This window comes from Carcharhinus amblyrhynchos, chromosome 16 (genome assembly GCF_965287045.1).
Source record: "Carcharhinus amblyrhynchos chromosome 16, sCarAmb.v2.hapA, whole genome shotgun sequence".
Lineage (NCBI taxonomy): Eukaryota > Metazoa > Chordata > Chondrichthyes > Carcharhiniformes > Carcharhinidae > Carcharhinus > Carcharhinus amblyrhynchos.
This window is the reverse complement of record NC_137339.1, coordinates 33986708-34009456: the sequence shown is the minus strand read 5'-3', so window position 1 is coordinate 34009456 and position 22749 is coordinate 33986708. Positions and strand designations below refer to the sequence as shown.

At 44.0% G+C, this 22749-nt stretch overlaps 1 protein-coding gene across 1 annotated transcript in view; it reads right to left on the bottom strand.

The window, feature by feature from the left end:
- LOC145354088 (sodium- and chloride-dependent neutral and basic amino acid transporter B(0+)-like) overlaps positions 1-22749 on the bottom strand; it is a 99364-nt gene that overhangs the window by 49220 nt on the left and 27395 nt on the right. The window contains exons 7-8 of the mRNA XM_080205219.1: positions 10850-10990; positions 8139-8367 (exon numbers count right to left, since the gene is read on the bottom strand). Coding sequence (XP_080061345.1) covers positions 8139-8367; positions 10850-10990 — 370 coding nt within the window. The remainder of the gene's footprint in view (positions 1-8138; positions 8368-10849; positions 10991-22749) is intronic.

The window sequence follows — 22749 nt, the reverse complement described above, 5'->3', positions numbered from 1 at the left end:
TTATGGCTGTTTCTAAGGCTCGTGATGTGCTATGGAAAATTTATACCAAACTTCCATCTTGATTCTTCTAAAACAAAGGTCAAGCTTGGGAATGGTCCATCTGTCAAGACTTGACTTTTAAGAGAATAAAGCAACAGCTGCCATCGTTGAATGTTTTAGCTCATTACGATCCTAGAAAAGAGTAATTGCTAACCTGTGATGCATCTCTGTACTGCATCAGGCAAATTAGCATACAGATGGTTAAATGGAAAGGAATGCCCAAACGCATATACTTTTGAGCATTCCTTGGACCTTGGCCATAGCAGAAAGAAAGTACTCCCATCTTGAAAAGCAACAAGAAGCCTAAAGCAAAGGCCACAACAATAGTAGCTAAGAATTGGAGGCTGGTGAAAAAGTTTGGGTGAAAAATTATGCCAATTGTCCTCCTTGTTACCAGGAATGGTGGACTTTAGAATGGAGTCTGTATCCTACAAAATGTGTGTGGGTGAGGCCATCCTGAAAAAAAAACATCCGGATCAGGTGCGTGCCTCAAAATCACAATTTATCCTGGAGTCAACTATACCCAGCAGAGTCCTTCCAGACCGGCCATAGTTAGGACCTAGGAGACCGAAATGAACAGTGCGGACTAAACCGCAGCTGCTTCTCTTCACCAAAGGAAAGGAGTGAGCCAGAACTCCAGTGCTCATGTTGTAAGAGATGGGCGCCTGTGAGACTCACTCCTCCCACATTGAATGCTGAGCTGGAGAATCCAGATCCAGCGCTGAAATGTTGCAAGAGACCCACAAGATGGTTGGGCGGATTTGATGTCTTTAATGAGGCCCATAAGGTTGGCCTCTTGAAGTATGAGCTCCCTGGTTGAGGTCATAATTGCCTGCCCAATTAGAGAGCCTCATCTATAAATAAGTATGGAGTGTCAGATCCACTGGCACTCTTGATTCTGACTTTCTATCTGAAGCACTCTAGAAATGGAACTGGGATTGTAAATAGAGGGAATCTGGTGAAGGGACACTTGATTCTGAGGAGTTATTTCACCCTTCCCACTCAGTTAGAACTCCCCCTTTCTTCCATTTGCCCACAGCCTTAAACCTCCTCCTCTACATCTCTGTTCCTAAATATCCAAACACTCCCTGCTCAAGACCTTGGATTTGCCCGCCCCCACGGATCCATAGCCCTTCTTCTATTAGCACCCACTAATGTGCCTTTGGCATTGCTAGGACTGACAGAGCCGCCAGACAATTAGACTGGCCAGCAACTCCTGAGGGGAGGACTTTCTTCCTCGTGAGAGGGAGAAGTCTCATTCAATCTCTATTTAGCCAAGTTATGGAACGAGCCAGCGTGGAGCAGGCTGGCTTCAATCAACTTTCAACTTTGCTTCAGAGGGGGGAGGTGGTGGTGGTGAGCTATCTGCCCCAGTTCCGTTGTTCTACTCTACACATCAATGTCTAAATGGTCTGTGACATGTGGGTTGCTATATATTTAACTGCCTGGGCAAGTAGCTTGAGATCCTTCATTTTCAATGACCATGATGATGAAATGTCATGAAGAAATTCTTCCTATGCAGTTGTTAACCGAGAAATCTGTCGAGAGTCAACTCCACCTTATTCAGTCTTCCTAGTGCTCTACACTTCCTGTAATGGGGAAAGATCAGATCTATAAGTGGCTGGACAGCACACAATCTCCAAGTTTCCTTAGACAGCACCTTCCAAACCCATGATCACTTCCATCTATATAGACAAGGACGGCACATACATCATCAGCTACAAGTTCTCCTCCAAATCACTCACCATCTTGACTTGGAAAAATATTGTCATTCCTTCGCAGTTGCTGGGTCAAAATCCTCAAATTCCCTGCCTAATGGCATTGTGGGTCAGCCGACAGCACATGAACTGCAGCGATTCAAGAAAGCAGTTCACCACCACCTTCTCAAGGGCAACTCAGGACGGGTAATAAATTCTGGTTAGACAACAATGACTATGTCCCACGATTGAATGAATAAAAAAATTGTTTATTCAACTTTTGCAGTACAATTGGCAAAATCGAATATAAAATTGCTTAAGGACCAGATGACTGGCAAAGGTGAGAGGATGGGGAAAGAGAATAATGGATGTAATTGGAAAGTGGACAAGAAGAGTGATTGACAAGGCAGAAGACTGAGGGTAATGAATTATTAATGAGCTTCCCGAACTGAAACTAGGAAAAAATGTTGGCCTCCAAGGTCGCATCCAGACATGCCTACTTTGGGGCAGCATTAGGTTTTATCCTCTGACCACCAATGCAGAGCATTTCTCAGATCCCACACTTTCTCTAGAAATACATAAAGCAAGATGTAGCCTTTGAGCTTCCCAAGATATCTTCTATGTTGCCACTATGCAAATCATTTCCAAATTCCATCTTTGGACTGACCCTTTAAAAGTCCAGTTAAGATGAAGTATACTTTCGAGTATAGTGTTGAATGCTGTCATGTATTCAACACCATGCTCAAAAGTATTATTATAATTTAGCGGCTATGTTAAAACACCAAAAATAGGTGTCACAACCTTTTCCCCAAGTTAATTTACTCCCATTCAAGTGGAGGCAGTGTTCTTAAATTGTGCTTCTCCAGTAAAGGTGAAATACCTTGCCATGGTCTACATTTTCTGACTCCATGAGTTTTATCACATCGCAACCTTCTCTTTTCTGATGAAAACATGCTCAATTTACATAACTTCATAGTTTAAGGATAAGGGATAAACCTCTTATGACTGAGATGAGGAGAAATTTCTTTGCCCAAAGAGTGGTGAATCTGTGGAATTCATTACCACAGAAAGTGGTTAAGGCCAAAATGTTGAGCAATTTTGAGAAAAAAAATGAAATGTAGCTCTCAGGACTAAAAGGACTAAGGGATATGGGAGGAAGACAGGATCAGGATATTGCATTTGATGATCAGCCTGATCAAAATGAATAGCAGATCAGGTTTGAAGGGTCAAAAGGTCTACTCCTGTTTCTATTTCTATGTTAATTTCTCCTCATAATCGTCCAATCATCCTTTTATTCTGATTGTGTCATTCTCTATCCTTACAAAAGCTACAATATCCTTTCTGTACTGTGGTAACAGGAAACATAGTAAGAAGTCTCACAAAACCAGGTTAAAGTCCAACAAGTTTATCTGGTAGCAAATGCCACTAGCTTTCGGAGCGCTGCTCCTTCGTCAGGTGAATGAGAGTTCTGATCTCCAAGAAGATCGCACATATCGACACAAACATCAAGTTTCTACAAAGAGGCAAGAAAGCAGACAAGTCACCAAAAGGACTACAGAACACAAATCCACTCAGGTCACTACAACACAGACTATGCTGAGAGACTTTGCCGTTGCACCTCTCTCTCAGTCCTCAACCACCTCATATACCAGCTCTACATCAAATGCCGCATCCTAGAAACCAAGATCAAATCCATATTCTCAACTTGCGCTCAGGACGCAGACCAACTGCGAAACTCTGCCAAGCAGGCGAGACAAAGGAACTACACAATCTACATGCACACCAAGAACAGGAAACTTGAGAAACTCAGCATCATCACCAGCAGCAACCAAGCCTCCCCCAGTACCACAGTAGAAAACAGTACCACTGCAGGGAAGTCCATTGTCAACTTGTCGGACTACACATTTCAATTAGATGAAATCGAAGTTCTCAGCTGAGGGCTCAATTTTTGCCCCACCACCAAAATAGACCCCATCAGTCTCACAGCAGACACAGAGGAATTCATCAGGTGAATGAGGCTGTGGGAGTTCTTCCACAAATCCTGGGGCCAACAAAAAAACTCAATGAGACAGCAAACAAACCAGAACAGCCAGAGAAATTCGCAGTGCAGCAACCAAAGAGGAAAGAGCAGAATTGGACTCCTCCTGAAGGCCGCTGCCCTTGACTTGACATGTATGCCCAAGCCATCAGGAGGTGCATCAACACCAAAATCATCAGCTGCACTTACCAGACAACCCTGAACATCACCCAAGCACAATACAACGCCATCCATGCTCTCAAGACCAACCGCAATATTGTCATCAAACCAGCAGACAAAAGAGGGGCCATCGTCATACTGAATAGAACGGATTACCGCAAAGAAACGTACCAACAACTGAATGAGGAACACTATAGACAGTTACCCGCAGATCCGACCAAAGAACACACACCCGTCAACTCAACATTCTGATTAAGACCTTTGATCTGGACCTTTAGAGCGTCCTCCGTACTCTTATCCCACATACTCCCTGTGTTAGAGATCTCTACTGCCTTCCGAAGATACACAAGACAAACACACCCGACCGTCCTGGCGTATCCGACAATGAGACACTATGCGAGGAGCTTTTGTCCAGACACTACGGACTTCCCACAGAAACTTAGCACACATGGAGCAGTTGAATCATGAACACTCTTCGTCACAATGGATGTCTTGGTATTCTACACCGGCATCCCCCACAACGATAGCATTGCTGCAACTGTCTCAGTACTCAACGCTGACAACTGCCAGTTTGTAATTTTACAATTCATCCGCTTCATCCTGGCCCACAATATCTTCACCTTCAACAACCAGTTCTTCATCCAGACACACAGAACAGCCATGGGGACCAAATTTGCACCTCAATATGCCAACATCTTCATGCACAGATTCGAACAAGACTTTTTTTCTGCATAGGACCTTCAACCGATTCTATACACTAGATACATCAATGACATTTTCTTCCTTTGGACTCATGGTGAATAATCACTGAAACAACTATATGATGACATCAACAAGTTCCATCCTACCCGACTCACCATGGACTCATCTCCGGAATCAGTTGCTTTCTTGGACACACGCATTTCCATTAAGGATGGCCACCTCAGCACTTCACTGTACCACAAGCCCATGGATGACCTCACAATGCTCCACTTCTCCAGCTTCTACCCTAAACACACTAAAGAAGCCATCCCCTATGGACAAGCCCTCCACATATACAGAATCTGCTCAGACGAGGAGGATCGCAACAGACACCTCCGGACGCTCGCTGAAAGATACCCTCATAAGAACAGGATACGGAGCTCGACTCATTGACTGACAATTCCGACACGCTACTGTGAAAATCCGCACTGACCTCCTTAGAAGACAAACACGGGACACGGTATACTTCCCCAGAGCAGAGAAGCTACGACATCTCCTCTGGAGGTTTCAACATGTCATTGACGAAGACGAACATCTCGCCAAGGCAATCCCCATACCCCCACTTTTTGCCTTCAAACAACCGCACAACCTCAAACAGACCATTGTCTGCAGCAAAATACCCAGCCTTCAGGAGAACATTGACCACGACACCACTCAACCCTGCCACAGCAACCTCTGCAAGATGTGCTGGATCATCAACACGGATGCCATGATCTCAAGTGAGAACACCATCCACCAGGTACACAGTAAATACTCTTGCAATTCGGCCATCGTTGTCTACCTGATACGCTGCAGGAAAGGATGTCCCGAGGCATGGTACGTTGGGGAGACCATGCAGATGCCATGACAGCAGATGAATGAACACCGCTCGACAAATCACCAGGCAAGACTTTTCTCTTCCTGTTGGGGGATACTTCAGCAGTCATGGTCATTCGGCCTCTGATCTTCGGGTAAGCGTTCTCCAAGGCGGCCTTCTTGACACATGACAGCGCAGAGTTGCTGAGCAGAGATTGATAGCCAAGTTCCGCACATATGAAGACAGCCTCAGGGGTGGGGCTGACTTGAAGATGATGTTTCTGTGCCACTCTGTTCATCTAGCTGGCCCTGAAATGCCTCGGTGTGAGGAAGGGAGGGGGTGGGGGGAAAACTGGAACGTTTTGGAATGTCCGGGATCTCCTGGCTGGAAGGCCCCAGCATGGCCTTGAGCTCTTTCCCCTCCCAGGGATACTCCATGGCACGCCAGGTAGCTGGACAAGCTCCAGCATCACCTGACTCTGCCAGTCCTGGAGGCCCAAAGGCACCTGCCCCAAGGTCTGTGATCTTTCAGGCTGCTGTTGACAGTCCTGCAGTTTATGATCAGTTACTTTCAATAACTCAGGAACAGACTTCAATTCAGTCATTTTTTTTCTTGTTAGTCTCCATGCCAGCTGAATTTCCTTATTCACGTCACCTTCCATTAACTGGTTTTCCTTCTCTGCCTTCACCAGTATTACGTTGAACTCATCTGCCTCCATTCATGTTTTCGTTAATTGAGATTTATAACTATTCACCAGCCCTTCATGATATTTTGATCAAGATTTTTGGCTGCTACATCTCAGACTGAACAAACATCCACTTCTCCTTCTGAACCTATGCCAACTCGAGTGGATGAATTTGATATGGATATTCCTTAATTGGAAAGCATTTTCTACATGTACATCATGCACAATTACTTTGGTACTACCCAGTTTGTTTCCACATATATCTCTACGTGATTGTAATAACTGATTACTTCCTCATTGTCCAACCTAATGTCAAATTCTGAATCATCTGGATTTGTTTCTTCACTGAGTTTTAACAACTAACACATCCTTCTTCTGCGTTCCTTCCCTATCAAAATGCCATTTGAGCATCTTAACATGACACACTGAGTTTTCCTTCTATCTAGTGTTCTTGTCAAATAATTAATCTCACTTAATTTTCTTTTGATACAATGGCCCACAAAAACTTCTTTTTAATTGTTCACCTACCATCGGTAATAATACTAAAACTTTCTCGCCATTGACAAAACTACAAACTTTTGATCTCTTGTCCACTTCTTTTTTCAATCACATGCTGTGCCACCTTTGAATGCTATCTAGCCAATTCACCAGCCTTAGCTTAAAGTTTGACACATAATCCAATAACGTAGTCTCAGAACACTGACACACCAATTTCTCCTTAATCAAAAATGACTTCAAAGGAATGAATTTAGTTAAGTCATTAGGTGCATCACTAATTGCAGAAAGTAAAAATAAAATTCCTTTATCCCAATACCCTTATCCCATTAAGATCAGAGCTGCTTTACCTATTCTTCCTTATACACATTAGTAAACATCACCCACGCAAATAAACTCATAAAAGAGATCTGGCACTTGCTTATCAACCAACCTCTGAATAGAGAGAGTATTAGAACTTCAGAAACTGAAAAGAACATTTCAACTTGAAATGGTGGAAGAGCAAAAAAGAGTAAAAGTGCGAGAATAGCAGCAAATTTTAATGATTGCAGATGAGTTTGAATTGATTCACACATCAAGGTTTGGCTTCTAACATCAAATTCAATCTATGAAGGATAGGAAGTGATGAAAGGGGAAATCCTCAGGTTGTCAAGGAAAAACACGTCTCATTGATGATAGTAACGGTAGTTTACGTCAGGTTAAAAAAGAAACTTATGAATGTAGAAGAGAAATAAGAAACCTTAAATAAAGGCAAAATACTGTGGATGCTGGAATCTTAAACAAAAACAGACCAAGTGTCATCCTGAAAAGTTGGGTCTATTCTCTTTTCACACTTGCTGCGTTTTTCTAGCATTTTCTGTTTTTGAATACAAAATCTTAGACGTTTTTGTTGTAATAAAACACACAAAATCACAGTTTTGGTGGCTTAAGAAAAGCCCTGGGAAAACAGATGTGTTAAAACAGGGTAAGCCAGTGGGGTCTGTTAAAGTGGCAAAGAAAACCGTGGTTGGAGCTAAAGAGATGCACAAGAATGTACAGCCTGTTCAGAGGTTGATTGATAAGCAAGTACCAGGTTGTGTTAATCGCACAAACACAGCAAACACCATGAATTTACATTGCATTTTTTCAATCAGGCACAATAAGAGGCCCTGCAGATAACACATGAAAAACTTCAGAGCTATTGGAGCAGAGATTTCTATCATTCGTCTCTATCCATACCCTACTGTGCACTGTATTTGCGTCAAGCACTGCTGGGGTGCTACTCTCAGGAAGAATGTCTCCATAGCAGTAGGTTCAAAATAATATGTGGCATGACAGAGACCTTCACAGAATCTGATGGTTCAGTACAAAACAAGGATAAAAGATTAAAGTTTAACACTTAATGTACCAAAAAATTTCCACGCGTTTCCTGCTGCAGTTACAGCAATCAAATAAGAGAACCCTTATAGAAATTCACCCCCTTCCCAGAATGCTGATTCTAAAAGCTACCTGACTCCACAATGTCGTGAATAGATTTATCCTGTAGATGAGCCATATGCCCAAGGATAGCGAAAGTAGCAAGTCCAGCAAACAGACTTGAACCACAATTAATAACAGAGACAATGATGGCATCTTTGTAACAGTCATTGTTGAATGTATTGTATGATGATAGTGTTGTTATGGCCCCGAAGGCCGCTGTGATGGAATAGAATATTTGTGTTGCAGCATCTTTCCAAACCTAATGAATGCAAGATACAGTAAATTAGAATTGGAACAACTTAGCCGTACTCTTTCCTGTATAACAGGACAAATTATTTTACAATGTATAAGTAAAGAACAGATTAATTTTAAGTTAAATCATCCTGACTGAAACTTCTTCTGATCATTGTTCTCTCAATTAAACAGTAAGATAATTCTTTGTAGCCTTTCATTATTGAAAATAGTCAAAGCAGAAAGCCTAAATATTCTTGCTTTCAGCATACTTTTAAATGTGGTACAATTGCTTAACTGGAGCAGCTGCACAGTATTCTAATAAAAACAAATAACAGAAAAATAGAGAGAAAGTCGGACACACGCATCTGCTTCCAGGCCTTTGATCCACTCTCTTCTAGCTGTTTCTCCTCCAATGTTACCTGTCATTTTTTCCTATACCTTTTGGTACTTTATTCCAAATCAAAAAAGCCAATTAAGTCCAATGAGAGTTCCCACATGAGAGACAAACACCATTGACTCTGTCTACATTTCCTGCTGCCTTGGCAAAGCAGCCAGCATAATTAAGGATTCCATGCACCCCGGACATTCTCTCTTCCACCTTCTTCCTTCTGGAGAAAGATACAAAAGTCTAGGTCACGTACCAACCGACTCAAGAACAGCTTCTTCCCTGCTGCTGTCAGACTTTTAAATGGACTTACCTTGCATTAAGTTGATCTTTCTCTACACCCTAGTTATGACTGTAACACTACAGTCTGCACTCAAGTTTCCTTCTCTATGAACGGTATGTTTTGTCTATATAGTGTGCAAGAAAGAATACTTTTCATTGTATATTAGTACATGTAACAATAATAAATCAAATCAAAGACAAGATATACATTCCATCTTAGGCTTGATCAAACAAGATCCAAGCTGACAGGATGAGGCATTATACTCTCTCCCGGGCTTGATCTGAGCTTCCTCTTAGCCAAAAGGCCGAGATGGCTTTAAAAAATTGCATCAAGCCTCAGTTTACAAAGAACAAAGAACAAAGAACAACACAGCACAGGAAACAGGCCCTTCGGCCCAACGAGCCCGCGCCGCCGTCCTACTATCTCAGTGACCTATTCATGATTTTAGTCTACGCCTAACGTGCGAGGATCAGGGAGGTCCTCATGGATTTTAACCTCATGGATTACCCTCATTGCTTTCTCTACCCTTGCACAGGAAAACCATGATCACAGGCATCAGCCCACCCCAAGTACAATGGGGTAGTCACATCCTGGTAAATCAACCTGCCTGATCCTGCTTTCAAACCTGCCAGGAAAGTACACTTGGTTGTTTTTTTGCCCCAGTTTCTCTCCCCACAGTTCTCTGCAGATGTTTAACCTCAGCACACAGACAATGCCAAACCCCTGACTCCATAAGCTGTCATTCACAGTCTCTCCAGATTATACTTTCATCCCAGATCAGATGCTTCAGTCTGAAATCTCGGGTCACACTTTCTCTTCCAATCACCTTTTTCTCATCACTTTCTCTAAATGCACTATCTTTGTGTGTTGCTTTAGTCACCAAACAAACCTATTTCAACAGATTCCAAAACTCATCTTTAACCTTATGTATCTTGTTTGCAAAAACCTGGGCATAAAAGAAAATATCAAAGTAGTGATTAAAAAAGATTTTTAAAAATGTCATTCTCCTCTAGAGTGATTGGTGTCAACATAAAAGAGAGCAGAAACAACAGGAAAGTGATGCTAAGAAAAAGTAGAAAGAATAAAGAAGGATGAAAATGTAGGGGTTTACACATGCATATTTGAGTTCCTGGAGTTGGACCACCTAGGCATAGTGGGGCACAGGTGAAGTGAGCGAGAGTGGGGGAGACAACAAAAATGAACAGCAAGAAGACAGAGAAGCAATTACAAGCTAGGGATTATCTTTGCTCCATCAAAATCACCACAGACCATAAATAATTCCATCAAAATAAAAATTCATATCAGATTCATTTTTATAAAAGTGTCCTTATTTGCAAGTTAAATGCAAATTGACGGTTGATGTGCTTTTCCAAATAATCACTTTAGGATGACAATCACATCATCCCTATCCATGACATCGGTTGAAATTTAATAATTATTTAAAATCCACATATATTGCCAACAGATTAAATTCGCAACTGGCAGTAAAATAGGACCAAAAGATTCAGTTAACAACTTATAGATGGATTTAACTCGTCACTCAATTGGTCAAACAAATAACAGCATCAAATTTAACATTAAATCTGAAGCACTTAATAATGTATTATAAAACTATGATCAACATATGTAGATAATGAAGGGAACAGAACCTGTAAAAGGAAACTTAAGCACCTAGGACTGGGCTTCAAATAAAAACTTAACTTCAAAGGTAAATTCAATTGACAGAAACATACAGATTATAACTTAAAAATGAAACAAAAGGCACAGAAAAATATATAAAAATGAATCATTCTTTGAAAAAGTGTGGGTGAAATCAATAGAAGCAGATAGCATGTTTACCTCAGCTTGAGCCAATTTTGAGAAATCTGTTTGCCTTCCAATAAAGTACTCAATTCCATTCCTGGCTCCTTCCAAAGTGGCTCCTCGAATAATCAGCATAAGTATAAGCAGGTAAGGAATTGTGGCAGTGAAATAAACCACCTAACCAAGGAAAATACGCTATTAAATTTTCTCTCCATATTACTAGTCAAAAGAAAAATATTATACAACATTTACAAACTTATAAAAATAAAACTAATTAAATTTCAAACCAATAATATTGTAAGCAAAGCAGAGAAGCTGAATAGGACAATCATAGAACTAAATGATCCACACAATCTCATGCAACATCAAGAATCACACTAAGCTGAACAGATAATAAAATATTATGCTAATTTATGCACTCATTCAAAAAACAATTTAAACATTTTCACAAAATAGATACAATGGGCTAAACATCTCAACGCAGTAAACCACTGATTTGAAAGCAGGTTATAGAATATTTTGTCTTATTAACTCTTGACAATCACATAGATGTTTTACCTAGCACCAAGAGACCACTCCTTATGTGCCTCATTATCCTGACCCACAGCATCTGTCAAATAGCTTTTACCTTCAATATTCTAATACACTTTGTGTTAAAAACCCCTAAATCGTAACTATAGTGGGCTGTTCAGGAGAAAAATCGGTGAAAGTGAAGGATATGTTCAAAAAAAGATCAAAATCAGACAAAGTGGATAATTTTGTCTTTCTTCATCATTCAAGCATCTCAAACACATATCACATGCAACGGAAACAGTCAGTGGGGAACCCATTCTGACTACCCTGCTATCAATTAACTCTCTATGAAGTATTAATTGGCTGGAGAAGGCCATCCATCTACACCAGGGCCAGAACTTTATGTATCTGAACTGGACGTGTGTCTGACCAAGATCAGAGTAAAATCTCACTAAAAGACATCAGGAGCATTTCCTGATGCCATCACACACAAGCACAATTTTGAGATCAGTGGGCACTTGTGCAAATCGGATGCGTGCTCACTCACAGTTAAAGGGCCAATTAAGGCTATTAAAAGCTCAATCTGCATCAATTTTACTTGTTCCGGTTATTTTTAACTCAGCTTAAGGGCAATCAGGAGGGATAAAGGCCCCCAGAGCAGCATCAGTTTCCTTGTGATGAGTTTATTATTGGTTATTCTTCAGAATTTGAGGCGTTGCTTTGAACATTTCGGACTTCTGTGGAAGGTTCATGCCACATCTGCACTTACCACAGAGGACTGGTGAACTTGGTACTGGGTAATGAACCAGCCAAGTGTTAGATTTGTTTGTGGGATAGTGCTTTGGAGATAGTGACCATAATTCGGTGTCCTTAATTATTACAATGGAGAGGGATAGGGTCACACGGCAGGGCAAGGTTTATAATAGGGGCGGGGTAATTATGATGTGATTAGGCAAGAATTAGGGAGCATAAGATGGGAGCAGAAATTGTCAGGTATGGGCACAAACAAAAAGTGGAGCTTTTTCAGGGAACAAATATTGCGTGTCCTTGATAGATAAGTCTCTGGCAGGCAGGGAGGAAATGGCTGAATGAGGGAACCATGATTCACAAAGGAGGTTGAATGTCTTGTTAAGAGGGAAAAGGAAGCATATGTAAGGATGAAAAAACAAGGTTCAGTTGGGTCGCTTGATGGTTACAAGGTAGCTAGGAATGAGTTAAAGCAAGGGCTTAGCAGAGCTAGGAGGGGGCACGAAAAGATAAAGGAAAACCCCAAGGCTTTTTACTCTTATGTGAGAAATAAAAGAATGACGAGGGTAAGGTTAGGGTCAGTCAAGGAGTGGGAACTTGTGCGTGGAGTCAGAAGAGATAGGTGAGGCATTAAATGAATACTTTTCTTCAGTGTTCACTAAGGAGAGGGGCCACATTTTTGAGGATGTGTGATATAGGCTGATAAGATGGAGGGGGTAGATGTTCTGAGGGAAGATATATTAGCAATTTTGGAAAACCTGAGGGTGGATAAGTCCCCTGGGCCAGATGGGATACATCCTAGGATACTCTGGGAGGCAAGGGATGAGATTGCAGAGCCTTTAGCTTTGATCTTTGGGTCCTCACTGTCCATGGGGATTGTGCCAGGGGACTGGAGAGTGATGAACGTTGTTCCTCTCTTCAAGAAAGGAAATAGGAATGACCCCGGTAATTAAAGGCCAGTGGTCGGTAAGTTAATGGAAAGGGTCCTGAGAGATAGGATTTATGATCACTTGGAAAGGTGCAGTTTAATCCGGAATAGTCAGCATGGTTTCGTGAGAGCTAAGTCCTGCCTCACAAATTTGACTGAATTCTTTGAGGTGGTAAGTGTGTAGACAAAAGTAGAGCAGTTGATGGATTTTAGTAAGGTGTTTGATGAGGGTCCCCATGATAGGCTCATAACGAAGATAAGGAGGTGTGGGATAAAAGAAAATATGGCCGATTGGATAAGAAACTAGCTGTCTCACAGAAGTCAGAGGGTGGTGATGGAAAGAAAATTTTCAGACTGGAGGCCAGTTACCAGCGGTACCACAGGGATCAGTGCTGGGTCCTCTGCTATTTGTGATTTAATCAATGACTTGGAGGAGGGGGCTGAAGGGTGGGTTAGTAAATTTGCTGATGACACCAAGATTGGTGGAGGAGTGAATGAGGTGGAGGGCTCTTGCAGGCTGCAAAGAGACATTGATAGGATGCAGAGCTGGGCCGAAAAGTGGCAGATGAAGTTTAACCCTGATAAGTGCAAGGTGATTCATTTTGGAGGACAAACTTGAATGCAGATTACAGGGTCAACGGCACGGTTCTGAGGAATGTGGAGGAGCAGAGAGATCTTGGGGTTCATTTCCACAGATCTCTGAAGGTTGCCACTCAAGTGGATAGAGCTGTGAAGAAGGCTTATAGTGTGTTAGCATTCATTAACAGGGGGTTTGAGTTTAAGAGCCTGGGGTTATGCTGCAACTATACTGGATGTTGGTGAGACCACATTTGGAATATTGTGTTCAGTTCTGGTCATCTCACTACAAAAAGGATGTGGAAGCATTGGAGAGAGTGCAGAGGAGATTTATCAGGATGCTGCCTGGTTTAGAGGGTAGGTCTTATGAGGAAAGGTTGAGGGAGGTGGGGCTTTTCTCTTTAGAGTGGAGGAGAATGAGAGGCGACTTAATAGAGGTTTATAAGATGATGAGGGGGATAGATAGAGTGGACGTGCAGAGACTATTTCCGTGGGTGAATGTAGCTGTTACTAGGGGTCATAACTATAAGGTTCATGCTGGGAGATATAGAAGGGATGTCCGAGGTAGATTCTTCACTCACAGAGTGGTTGGGGTGTGGAATACACTGCCTGCTGTGATAACAGAGTCGGACACTTTAGGAACTTTCAAGCAGTTATTGGATAGGCACATGGAACACACCAGAATTATAGGGAGTGGGACAGCTTGATCTTGGATTTAGACATAGCTCGGCACAACATTGAGGGCTGAAGGGCCTGTACTGTTCTGTATTCTATGTTCTAACTTGTTGCAGCACTGAAGCCAGGTGCAGTGCTCAGCGTAATGCCCACTCAACTCGCAGGCACCTCAGCCCAGACCTTCTCTTCTTGTCCCTGGCATCAGGATATTGATCCTGGCACTGACCTCCTTGACCAGCACAGACAGGCACTCATTTGTAAAATGGGATGGTGGGGGCATTTAGCCCACAAGTCTTGCCATCCATGGTCTTTAGCACTGATGACATGATGACATTTCTGGAAAGCAGTCTTCAGTCACATAGCACCCACAGAGAACAATCTACACCTACATGGCACCCACAGACAGCAGAGCAGTCTTCACCTACACAGAAGTCTTCAGCCACAGAACACCCACACAGAGCAGTCTTCAGTCACAGAGCACCCACACAGAACAGTCTTCAGCCAGAGTAGTCTTCAGATACACAGCACCCACAAAGAGCAGTCTTCAGCCACAGGGCATCCACACAGAGCAGTCTTCAGCTACACAGTGCCCAAGAGTGCAGTCTTCACCTACACAGCACCCACACAGAGCATTCTACCATCACACAGTAACCGCACAGAGCAGTCTTCAGCCACATGTGCTCTCAATCTTCTCCAAAACTCCTGGCAGCCTTCAGGAAGCTGTTTCCTCCATTTTAAATGTCCCCAATTCTGATGCATTCCCACCCACACAGAAACCAAATTGGCAGGCACTTTACATGCAGGATAGGCCTTAATTGGCCACCCATTGTAATACTGCATAAAAACAATCTTGGGGAGCAGTGGCTTTCACTGACTGGGGTGGGATGGGGGGCGGTTGAGGTGGTGCAATTCCAAGTGGGAAAGGGGTCCATTGGATACCATTGGGCACCCATACACTTACCGTTAGAAGACCAAGCAGGCTAACATAGTCTTTCTCTTATTTCCGCCAGTCTAAAAACTATATGAGGTGCAAAGCGGCCTCAATTAAAACCGGGGCAGGCAGCTTGACCTTCAGCATCCTTTGTAAAATTGCAGCCAGGACACCGACTGAAGGGGTGGCATAGTGGCACAGTGGGTAGCATTGCTGCCTCACAGCACCATGGACCCAAATTCAATTCTCAGGTCACTGTCCATGTGGAGTTTGCATAAGTTGTCTGCATAAGTTTCCTCTGGGTGCTCCAGTTTCCTCCCACAGTGAAAAGGTGTGTGGGTTAGTTGATTGACCATGCTAAATTGACCCTAGTGTCAGGGGATTAGCAGGGTAAATGTGTGGGGCTATGGGAATAGGGCATGGATGGGATTGTGGTCAGTGCAGATTCAATGGACCAAATGGCTTCCTTCTGCACTGTAGGGATTCTATGAATTCTGTGAAGATAGAATTCTATGGGTCCCTCGCCAACACACTTGCTGGAAGGATACTGTAAAAATCATAGAATTTCTACAATGCAGAATGAGGCCATTCGGCCCCTCAAGTCTGCATAGAGATTCACTGACAGAGCATTTTACCCAATCCTACCCTTTGCCTTATCCCTGTACCACCACACATTTGCTATGGCTAATTCACTTAATCTACACATCTTGGGACAATAAAGGGACAATTAGCATGGCAAATCCACCTAACCTGCATGTCTTTAGGCTTTGGAAGAAAACCAGAGCACTCGGAGGAAACCCATGCAGACATGTGAAGAACGTGGAGACTCCACACAGACAGTGACCCAAGGTTGGAACTGCACCCAGGTCTTGGCGCTGTGTGACAGCAGTGCTAACCACTGTGCCTCTGGTGCCCTGTCGCAAGGTCATATCAAGGTATTATGAAATTAGGAGGCAGGCCATTTTCTCCCCAGTTTCTGATACCATAAGATATGGATTAGAAGTGTTCTGAATGTTCGCCAAATTTACACAATAATGTATAATAATAATTTGAAGAGTGCACATATTTGTACCAAAGTACCACATACCTTACACAAAGAATCCCAAAAAGCAACCTTTTAAACAAGTACAATGACACTTTCACTTTTCATCTCAGCTATCAATCAGAAAATGGTTACAATAGTTACCATGATATTGAGTTACTCAAATCTACATGTCATATGACACAAAGAGATATTAGGACTATATGTAAAATACAGACTTCAGTGAGCTTAAACTAGAGATGCCCGCCAACGAATGAATAAAGAAACAACTCTGCATTGCTGCTCCAGCTGAGGTTTATAACAGGCTGTCCCGATCTGCCTCATAGGACAGTTAAGAAAATTTAACACCAAACTACATGGAGATATTACAGCAAATGAACAAAAGCTTACTCAAAGAAACAGGCCAGGATTCTCCCAAAAAGAAACTAAGTGCCCAACGGGCAAGACAATAGGAGTATTTCCCGTTCGTTTTTTAGGCGGACTTCCTAGCGCAAATCTCTGACACTGTGCATCACAGAGTGCCTCAGCACGATTCACTCTGCTCAGTATGGGATGGAGTCTATTCCTGTCTGAGAGGCCAGCAGCACAGTGCTGAGTGGGCCACTGTACACACACCAATCTGGTAAATCCAGTAAGTTCATTTACTGGAATTTTATGAAGATGTAACGAGTGTTGTTGACAGAGGGGAACTGGTGGATGTTCAGAAGGCGTTCGATGAAGTGCCTCACAAAAGGTTGCTGCAAAAGCTTAGGGTACACGGAGTTGGAGGTAAAGTGTTAGCATGGACTGAGGGTTGGCTATCTAACAGGAAGCAGAGAGTTGGAATAAATGGGTGCTTTTCCGGTTGGCAGTTGGTGACTAGTGGCATGCCGCAGGGATCGGTGCTGGGGCCTCAACTGTTTACCATATACATGGACAATCTGGAGGAGGGGACCGAGTGTAGGGTAATAAAGTTTGCTGACGACACAAAGATGAGTCGGAAAGCGAATTGCATGGAGGACGCAGAAAGTCTGCAGAGAGATTCGGACAGGCTAAGTGAGTGGGCGAGGATCTGGCAGATGGAGTATAATGTTGGCAAGTGTGAGGTTATCCACTTTGGCAGGAATAATAGTAAAATGGACTATTATTTAAATGGGGAAGAGTTACAACATGCTACTGTGCAGAGGAACCTGGGAGTCTTTGTGCACGAATCGCAAAGAGTCAGTTTGCTAGTGCAGCAGGTGATCAAGAAGGCAAATGGAATGTTGGCCTTTATCGCGAGGGGGATGGAGTATAAGAACATAAGAAATAGGAGCAGGAGTAGGCCATCTAGCCCCTCGAGCCTGCCCCGCCATTCAATAAGATCATGGCTGATCTGTCGTGGCTCAGTTCCACATTCCCGCCCTCTCCCCATAACCCTTAATCCCCTTGCCTATCAAAAACCTATCAACCCACGTCTTAAAAATATTGAGCGAGGCAGCCTCCACCACTTCAATGGGCAGAGAATTCCAGAGATTCACCACCCTTTGAGTGAAGAAGTTCCTCCTCAACTCCGTTCTAAACCGCCCCCCCCCCCCTTTATCCTGAGGCTGTGCCCTCTAGTCCTACTGTCCTTTCTGAGCGGGAAGAGCCTCTCCACCTCTATCCTATCCATCCCATTCAACATCTTATACGTCTCAATGAGATCTCCCCTCATTCTTCTAAACGCTAACGAGTACAAGCCTAGTTTATTCAGCCTCTCCTCATAAAAGCAGGGAGGTCTTGCTGCAATTGTACAAGGTACTGATGAAGCCGCAACTAGAGTACTGTGTGCAATTTTGGTCCCCTTATTTGTGAAAGGATATACTGGCCTTGGAAGGAGTGCACAGAAAGTTCACCAGGTTGATACCGGAGATGAGGGGGTTGGCTTATAAGGAGAGATTGAGTAGATTGGGCCTGTACTCGTTGGAGTTTAGAAGGCTGAGGGATCTTATAGAAACATAAGATAATGAAGGGGTTAGACAGGGTACAGGCAGAGAGATTGCTTCCACTTAGAAAGGAAACAAGAATTAGAGGGCACACCCTCAAAATAAGGGGGAATCAATTTAGAGCAGAGTTGAGGAGGAACTTCTTCTCTCAGAGGGCAGTGAATCTTTGGAATTCTCTGCCCATTGAAGCAGTGGAGGCTACCTTGTTAAATGTGTAAGTCACAGACAGATAGATTTCTGATCAATAAAGGAATTAAGGGTTATGGGGAACAGGCGGATAAGTGGAACTGAACCATTATCAGATCAGCCATGATCTTATTGAATGGCGGGGCAGGCTTAAGGGGCTAGATGGCCTACTCCTGCTCCTATTTCTTATGTTATGTTCTTATGTCAGTGCAGATATCTGCGCATGCGCAGTGGCTCCCCCCACTGGTCTTCCTATCACTGGCCTTCCTTGCAACCCTTCTGAGCCCTGGCTTTGCAGATGCCACCCCCTCCATTGAACCTGGTCTCCCAGACTTCCCCCAGGCAGGCCTTGATGTCCCCAATCCTCCAGGCCAGCACCAACACTGATCAGTCCCAATTCCTCCACCCACCTCCCTCATGGGCAGTCCCAACCAAACCCCCAACCCAGATGACAAGGCCCAACCAACCCCCAACCCCAATGGCCAGCCCCAATTGTCCTTTCTCCCCCACCAATTCTATTAGTAGAATGGCAGACGGTTCCCCCCACCTCACTGATCGCCCCCGCCCTCCTAGTATGCCCCGACCTCTGTGGTCCTGCCTGGTACCCAGCAGGCAGTGCCAGTTTGCCTCTTGGGCAGTGCCAGGATGCCACACTGGCACTGCCAAAGGGACACATTGCCTCTTTACCCCTGACCTCCCTGGGGGGGCCCCTCAATGGCCTCTGTTCTCTTGGTGGGTTCAGGGCGCCTGTTCCCTGTTAATGGAGAGCAGTTGTAAACATCACTGGAGGGAACCACTCCTGGCAGGACATGGGAGATGCCAGTGGGCTTGGAGAATACCATTCTGGGCCCACTATTAGAATTTCAATATGATCATCAGCTCATGCCAATTTCTGGCGCAGAGTTGATTGTGCTCAAAACAAGCGCTTGGGAGACTCAAAGGCCCTCCACTGGTGTCTCCCAGCCCGCTATGCTGCTTGAACAGAGTATCCCCAGTCAAAATATCTGTGACAGTTGCTGATTCTACTCCCTTGTAACTGTTTACCGGCTAGCTAAACATAAAGTACTCTTTCAAAAACCATGACCAAAGCAGTCTTCAATTATAATTGCCATTGGTTGTCCTTCAATTCATCAAGTCTCATAAGTTTCTACCATAGGTCTTTGTGCTATGGAGGAGGCCTCTTCTCGACCCATAGATATTTGGACACATGGGGCAGAGAGTCACATGAAGCACTGAGGCCTGGAGCACAAGTTTTGCTTACTTTTCTTCCACCTTTCTCCTCACTTTAAAGCCTCATTAAGGCTTTGTGACTCAAGAGCATGATGGACAATTTGTTTCCACTTTGGGTGATTTGTAGCAAGCTCCTCCCAGCCAATAAGGGTAATGCTACCATGCTTTGAAGTATTTTCTTTGCGTCCAGCTGGAATGTTGGTCACCTGAGAGTTCAAAGAACATGACTTAGAAACAGAAATAGCTTTTGTCCATCCAGACTATAGCAATTCATCAAATTTGAATTTGCCAGAATTTTGTTTGAACACCGGTCAGCCTGGTTTGAAGAAAATACCTTGGTCTGTAGATGGCCCCTGTTGCTTTAAAAAAGGATGCCATAATGATCAGCATATTGTTCGAGCCTTCTGGCCTTTTCTTCCCACCACGTGCCCGTTACGGTTCAGATTTGTCTTTGGGTGTCAGCTTTGAGCTGATGGAATGCTGCCATCTTGAATTGTGATCTCAGACTATTCTTCCAGATAATGAAGGCTACTCATTTTTGTTTCAGGTGATCACATATTTGAATTACGTTTTCACTGAACCAATCCTGGCGACAACAATGCTTGAACCCAACGTTCTGGTTACGGGATTCAAATAAAGCTGCCGTTATTTTAGCCCACTGTTCTGGAATTCAATTGGAAATGTAATTTTTCAGATTGGTTGAAAGCTGCACACAGCATTTCTGACTTTAGTCAGCTCTTTTTTTTATGAATTCGTGGGACTATGGGCATCACTGGCTGGCCAGCATTTATTGCCCATCCCTAGTTGCCCTTGAGAAGGTGGTGGCGAGCAATCTTTTTGAATCACTGCAGCCCATGTGCTGTGGGGGTTGACCCACAATGCTGTTAGGAAGGAAATTCCAGGATTTTGACCCAGTGACTGCAAAGGTATAACGATATATTTTCAGGTTAGGATGGTGAGTGGCTTGAAAGGGAACTTGCAGGTGTTGATGTTCCCACGTATCTGCTGCCCTTGTTCTTCTAGATGGAAGTGGTTGCGAGTTTGGAAAGTGCTATCTAAGGAGCTTTGGCGAATTATTGCAGTGTGGAGGGATTGAATGTTTGTAAATGTGGTGTCAATCAAGCGGGCTATTTCGTCTTGAATGGTGTCAAACTTCTTGAGTGTTGTTGGAGCTGCGTCCATCCATGCAAGTGGGGAGTATTCCATCACACTCCTGACTTGTGCCTTATAGATGGTGGATAGGTTTTGGGGAGTCAGGAGGTGAGTTAATTAGTTGAGTCCAGTTGAGTTTCTGGTCAATGGTAACCCCAAGAATTTGACAGTGTGGGATTCAGTGATGGCAGCACCATTGAATGTCAAGGGACAATGGTTAAGAGTGGCTTTTATTGATGATAGTCATTGCCTGGCATTTGTGTGGCGTGAATGTTACTTGCCACTTGTCAGCCTAAGCTGGATATTGTCCAGAACTTCTTGTATTTGAACATGGACTGCTTCAATAACTGAGGAGTTGTGAATGCTGCTGAAGTTTATGCAATTATCGGTGAGCATCCTCACTTCTGATGTTATGACTGAAGGAAGGTCATTGATGAAACAGCTGAAGATTGCTGGATCTCGGATACTACCCTGAGGGATCCTTGCAGAGATGGCTGACCCTCCACAATCGCAACCATCTTCCTACGTACTATGACTCCAACCAACGGCGTGTTTGCCCCGATACTCATTGGCTCCAATTTTACTATTGCGTTGTGCCCATTTTTGGACGTGAAAGCTTGGTAAAGAAGGATTTGAAGTGAATAGCGCAATTCGCACCCACCTCTGCGCTGGTTCCCCCTTTACCAAGGCCCGAAAATGGCCACGATCGGGACCATGCCCGAACTGGGTGTGACGGCCATTTCAATGCATTTGCACGCATTTAAATTGACTTTATGGGCTACACGCCCTACTTTACCTGCACTTCCCCCTTTACTACTGCATTCGCCCATCCAGAATCAGCGCAAAACAGACATACTCCACTGAAGTCCGATTCGGGGGCTCCAGTTGGTGAGGAGGTAAGTGCTAAGCATGGATTTAGGTCGATGGGGGTGGGGGTGGGGGTGGGGGTGGGGGTGGCGGGGGGGGGGGGGGGGGGGGGGGGGGGTTGCCCGAGGTTAGTGGAGGGGAAGGGGGGTCCATTGCCACTCTGCCTGAGATCACTGGATGGGGAAAGGAGAGTCTGCTGCTACTCTGCCTGAGGCGGGGTGTGGCGGGGGGGGGGGGGGGTGTGGGCGGGGAGGTGGATAAGGGGCCCGTGATCAGTCTGAGTGGTGGAGAATGGGGGGATAAGTGGGTCAGTAATGTTGTGGTGGTGGGGCAATGTCTGTGGGTGTCACGCGGAGGCATTATCCGGCCCAGGAGCAATGTGGCAGAGAGCAGTATTCTATCATTTTTTTTGACTGTGCATGTGCAGTTGGCGATGTTGGTAGGAGTTGCAGGGTTTCGAGCAAGTTAAGCCCAGCCCACAGGCTTCTACAGCGCGACTCAGAATCACTGATATTTTTGAAAGCAGAGTGCATATGAGAACAGGTCTAACAATTAGATCAGAAACACTCCTTGTTTCAAGTCTGCCCACATTTAGAATCAAAATGGTAAAATAAGACCATAAGGAGCTAGGGCTCCTTGATGCCATACTTGGTCGAATGCAGTCTTGGTGTCTTAACTCATCTGGAATTTAGCTCTTTCGTCCATGTTGAACCAAGGCTATAATGAGATCAGGAGTTGAGTGACCCTGGCGAAACCCAATCTGGGTGTCACTGAGCAGGTTATTGCTGAGGAGCTGTTACTTGATAGTACTGTTGATGACTCCTTCCATCACTTTACTGATGATTGAGAAGAAGCTGATTGGGCAGTAATTGGCTGCATTGGATTTGTCCTGCTTTTTGTGTACAAGACATATCTGGGCAATGTTCCACATTGTTGGGTATATGCCAGTGTTGTAGCTGTATTGGAAGAGCTTGGCTAGGGGAGCGGCATGTTTTGGAGCTCAAGTCTTCAGTACTTTTGCTGGAATGTTATCAGGGCCCATTGCCTTTGCAGTATCCAGTGCCTCCAACCATTTCTGGATATTACATGGAGTAAATCGAGTTGGCTGGAGACTGTCATCTGAGATGCTGAAGACCACTGGAG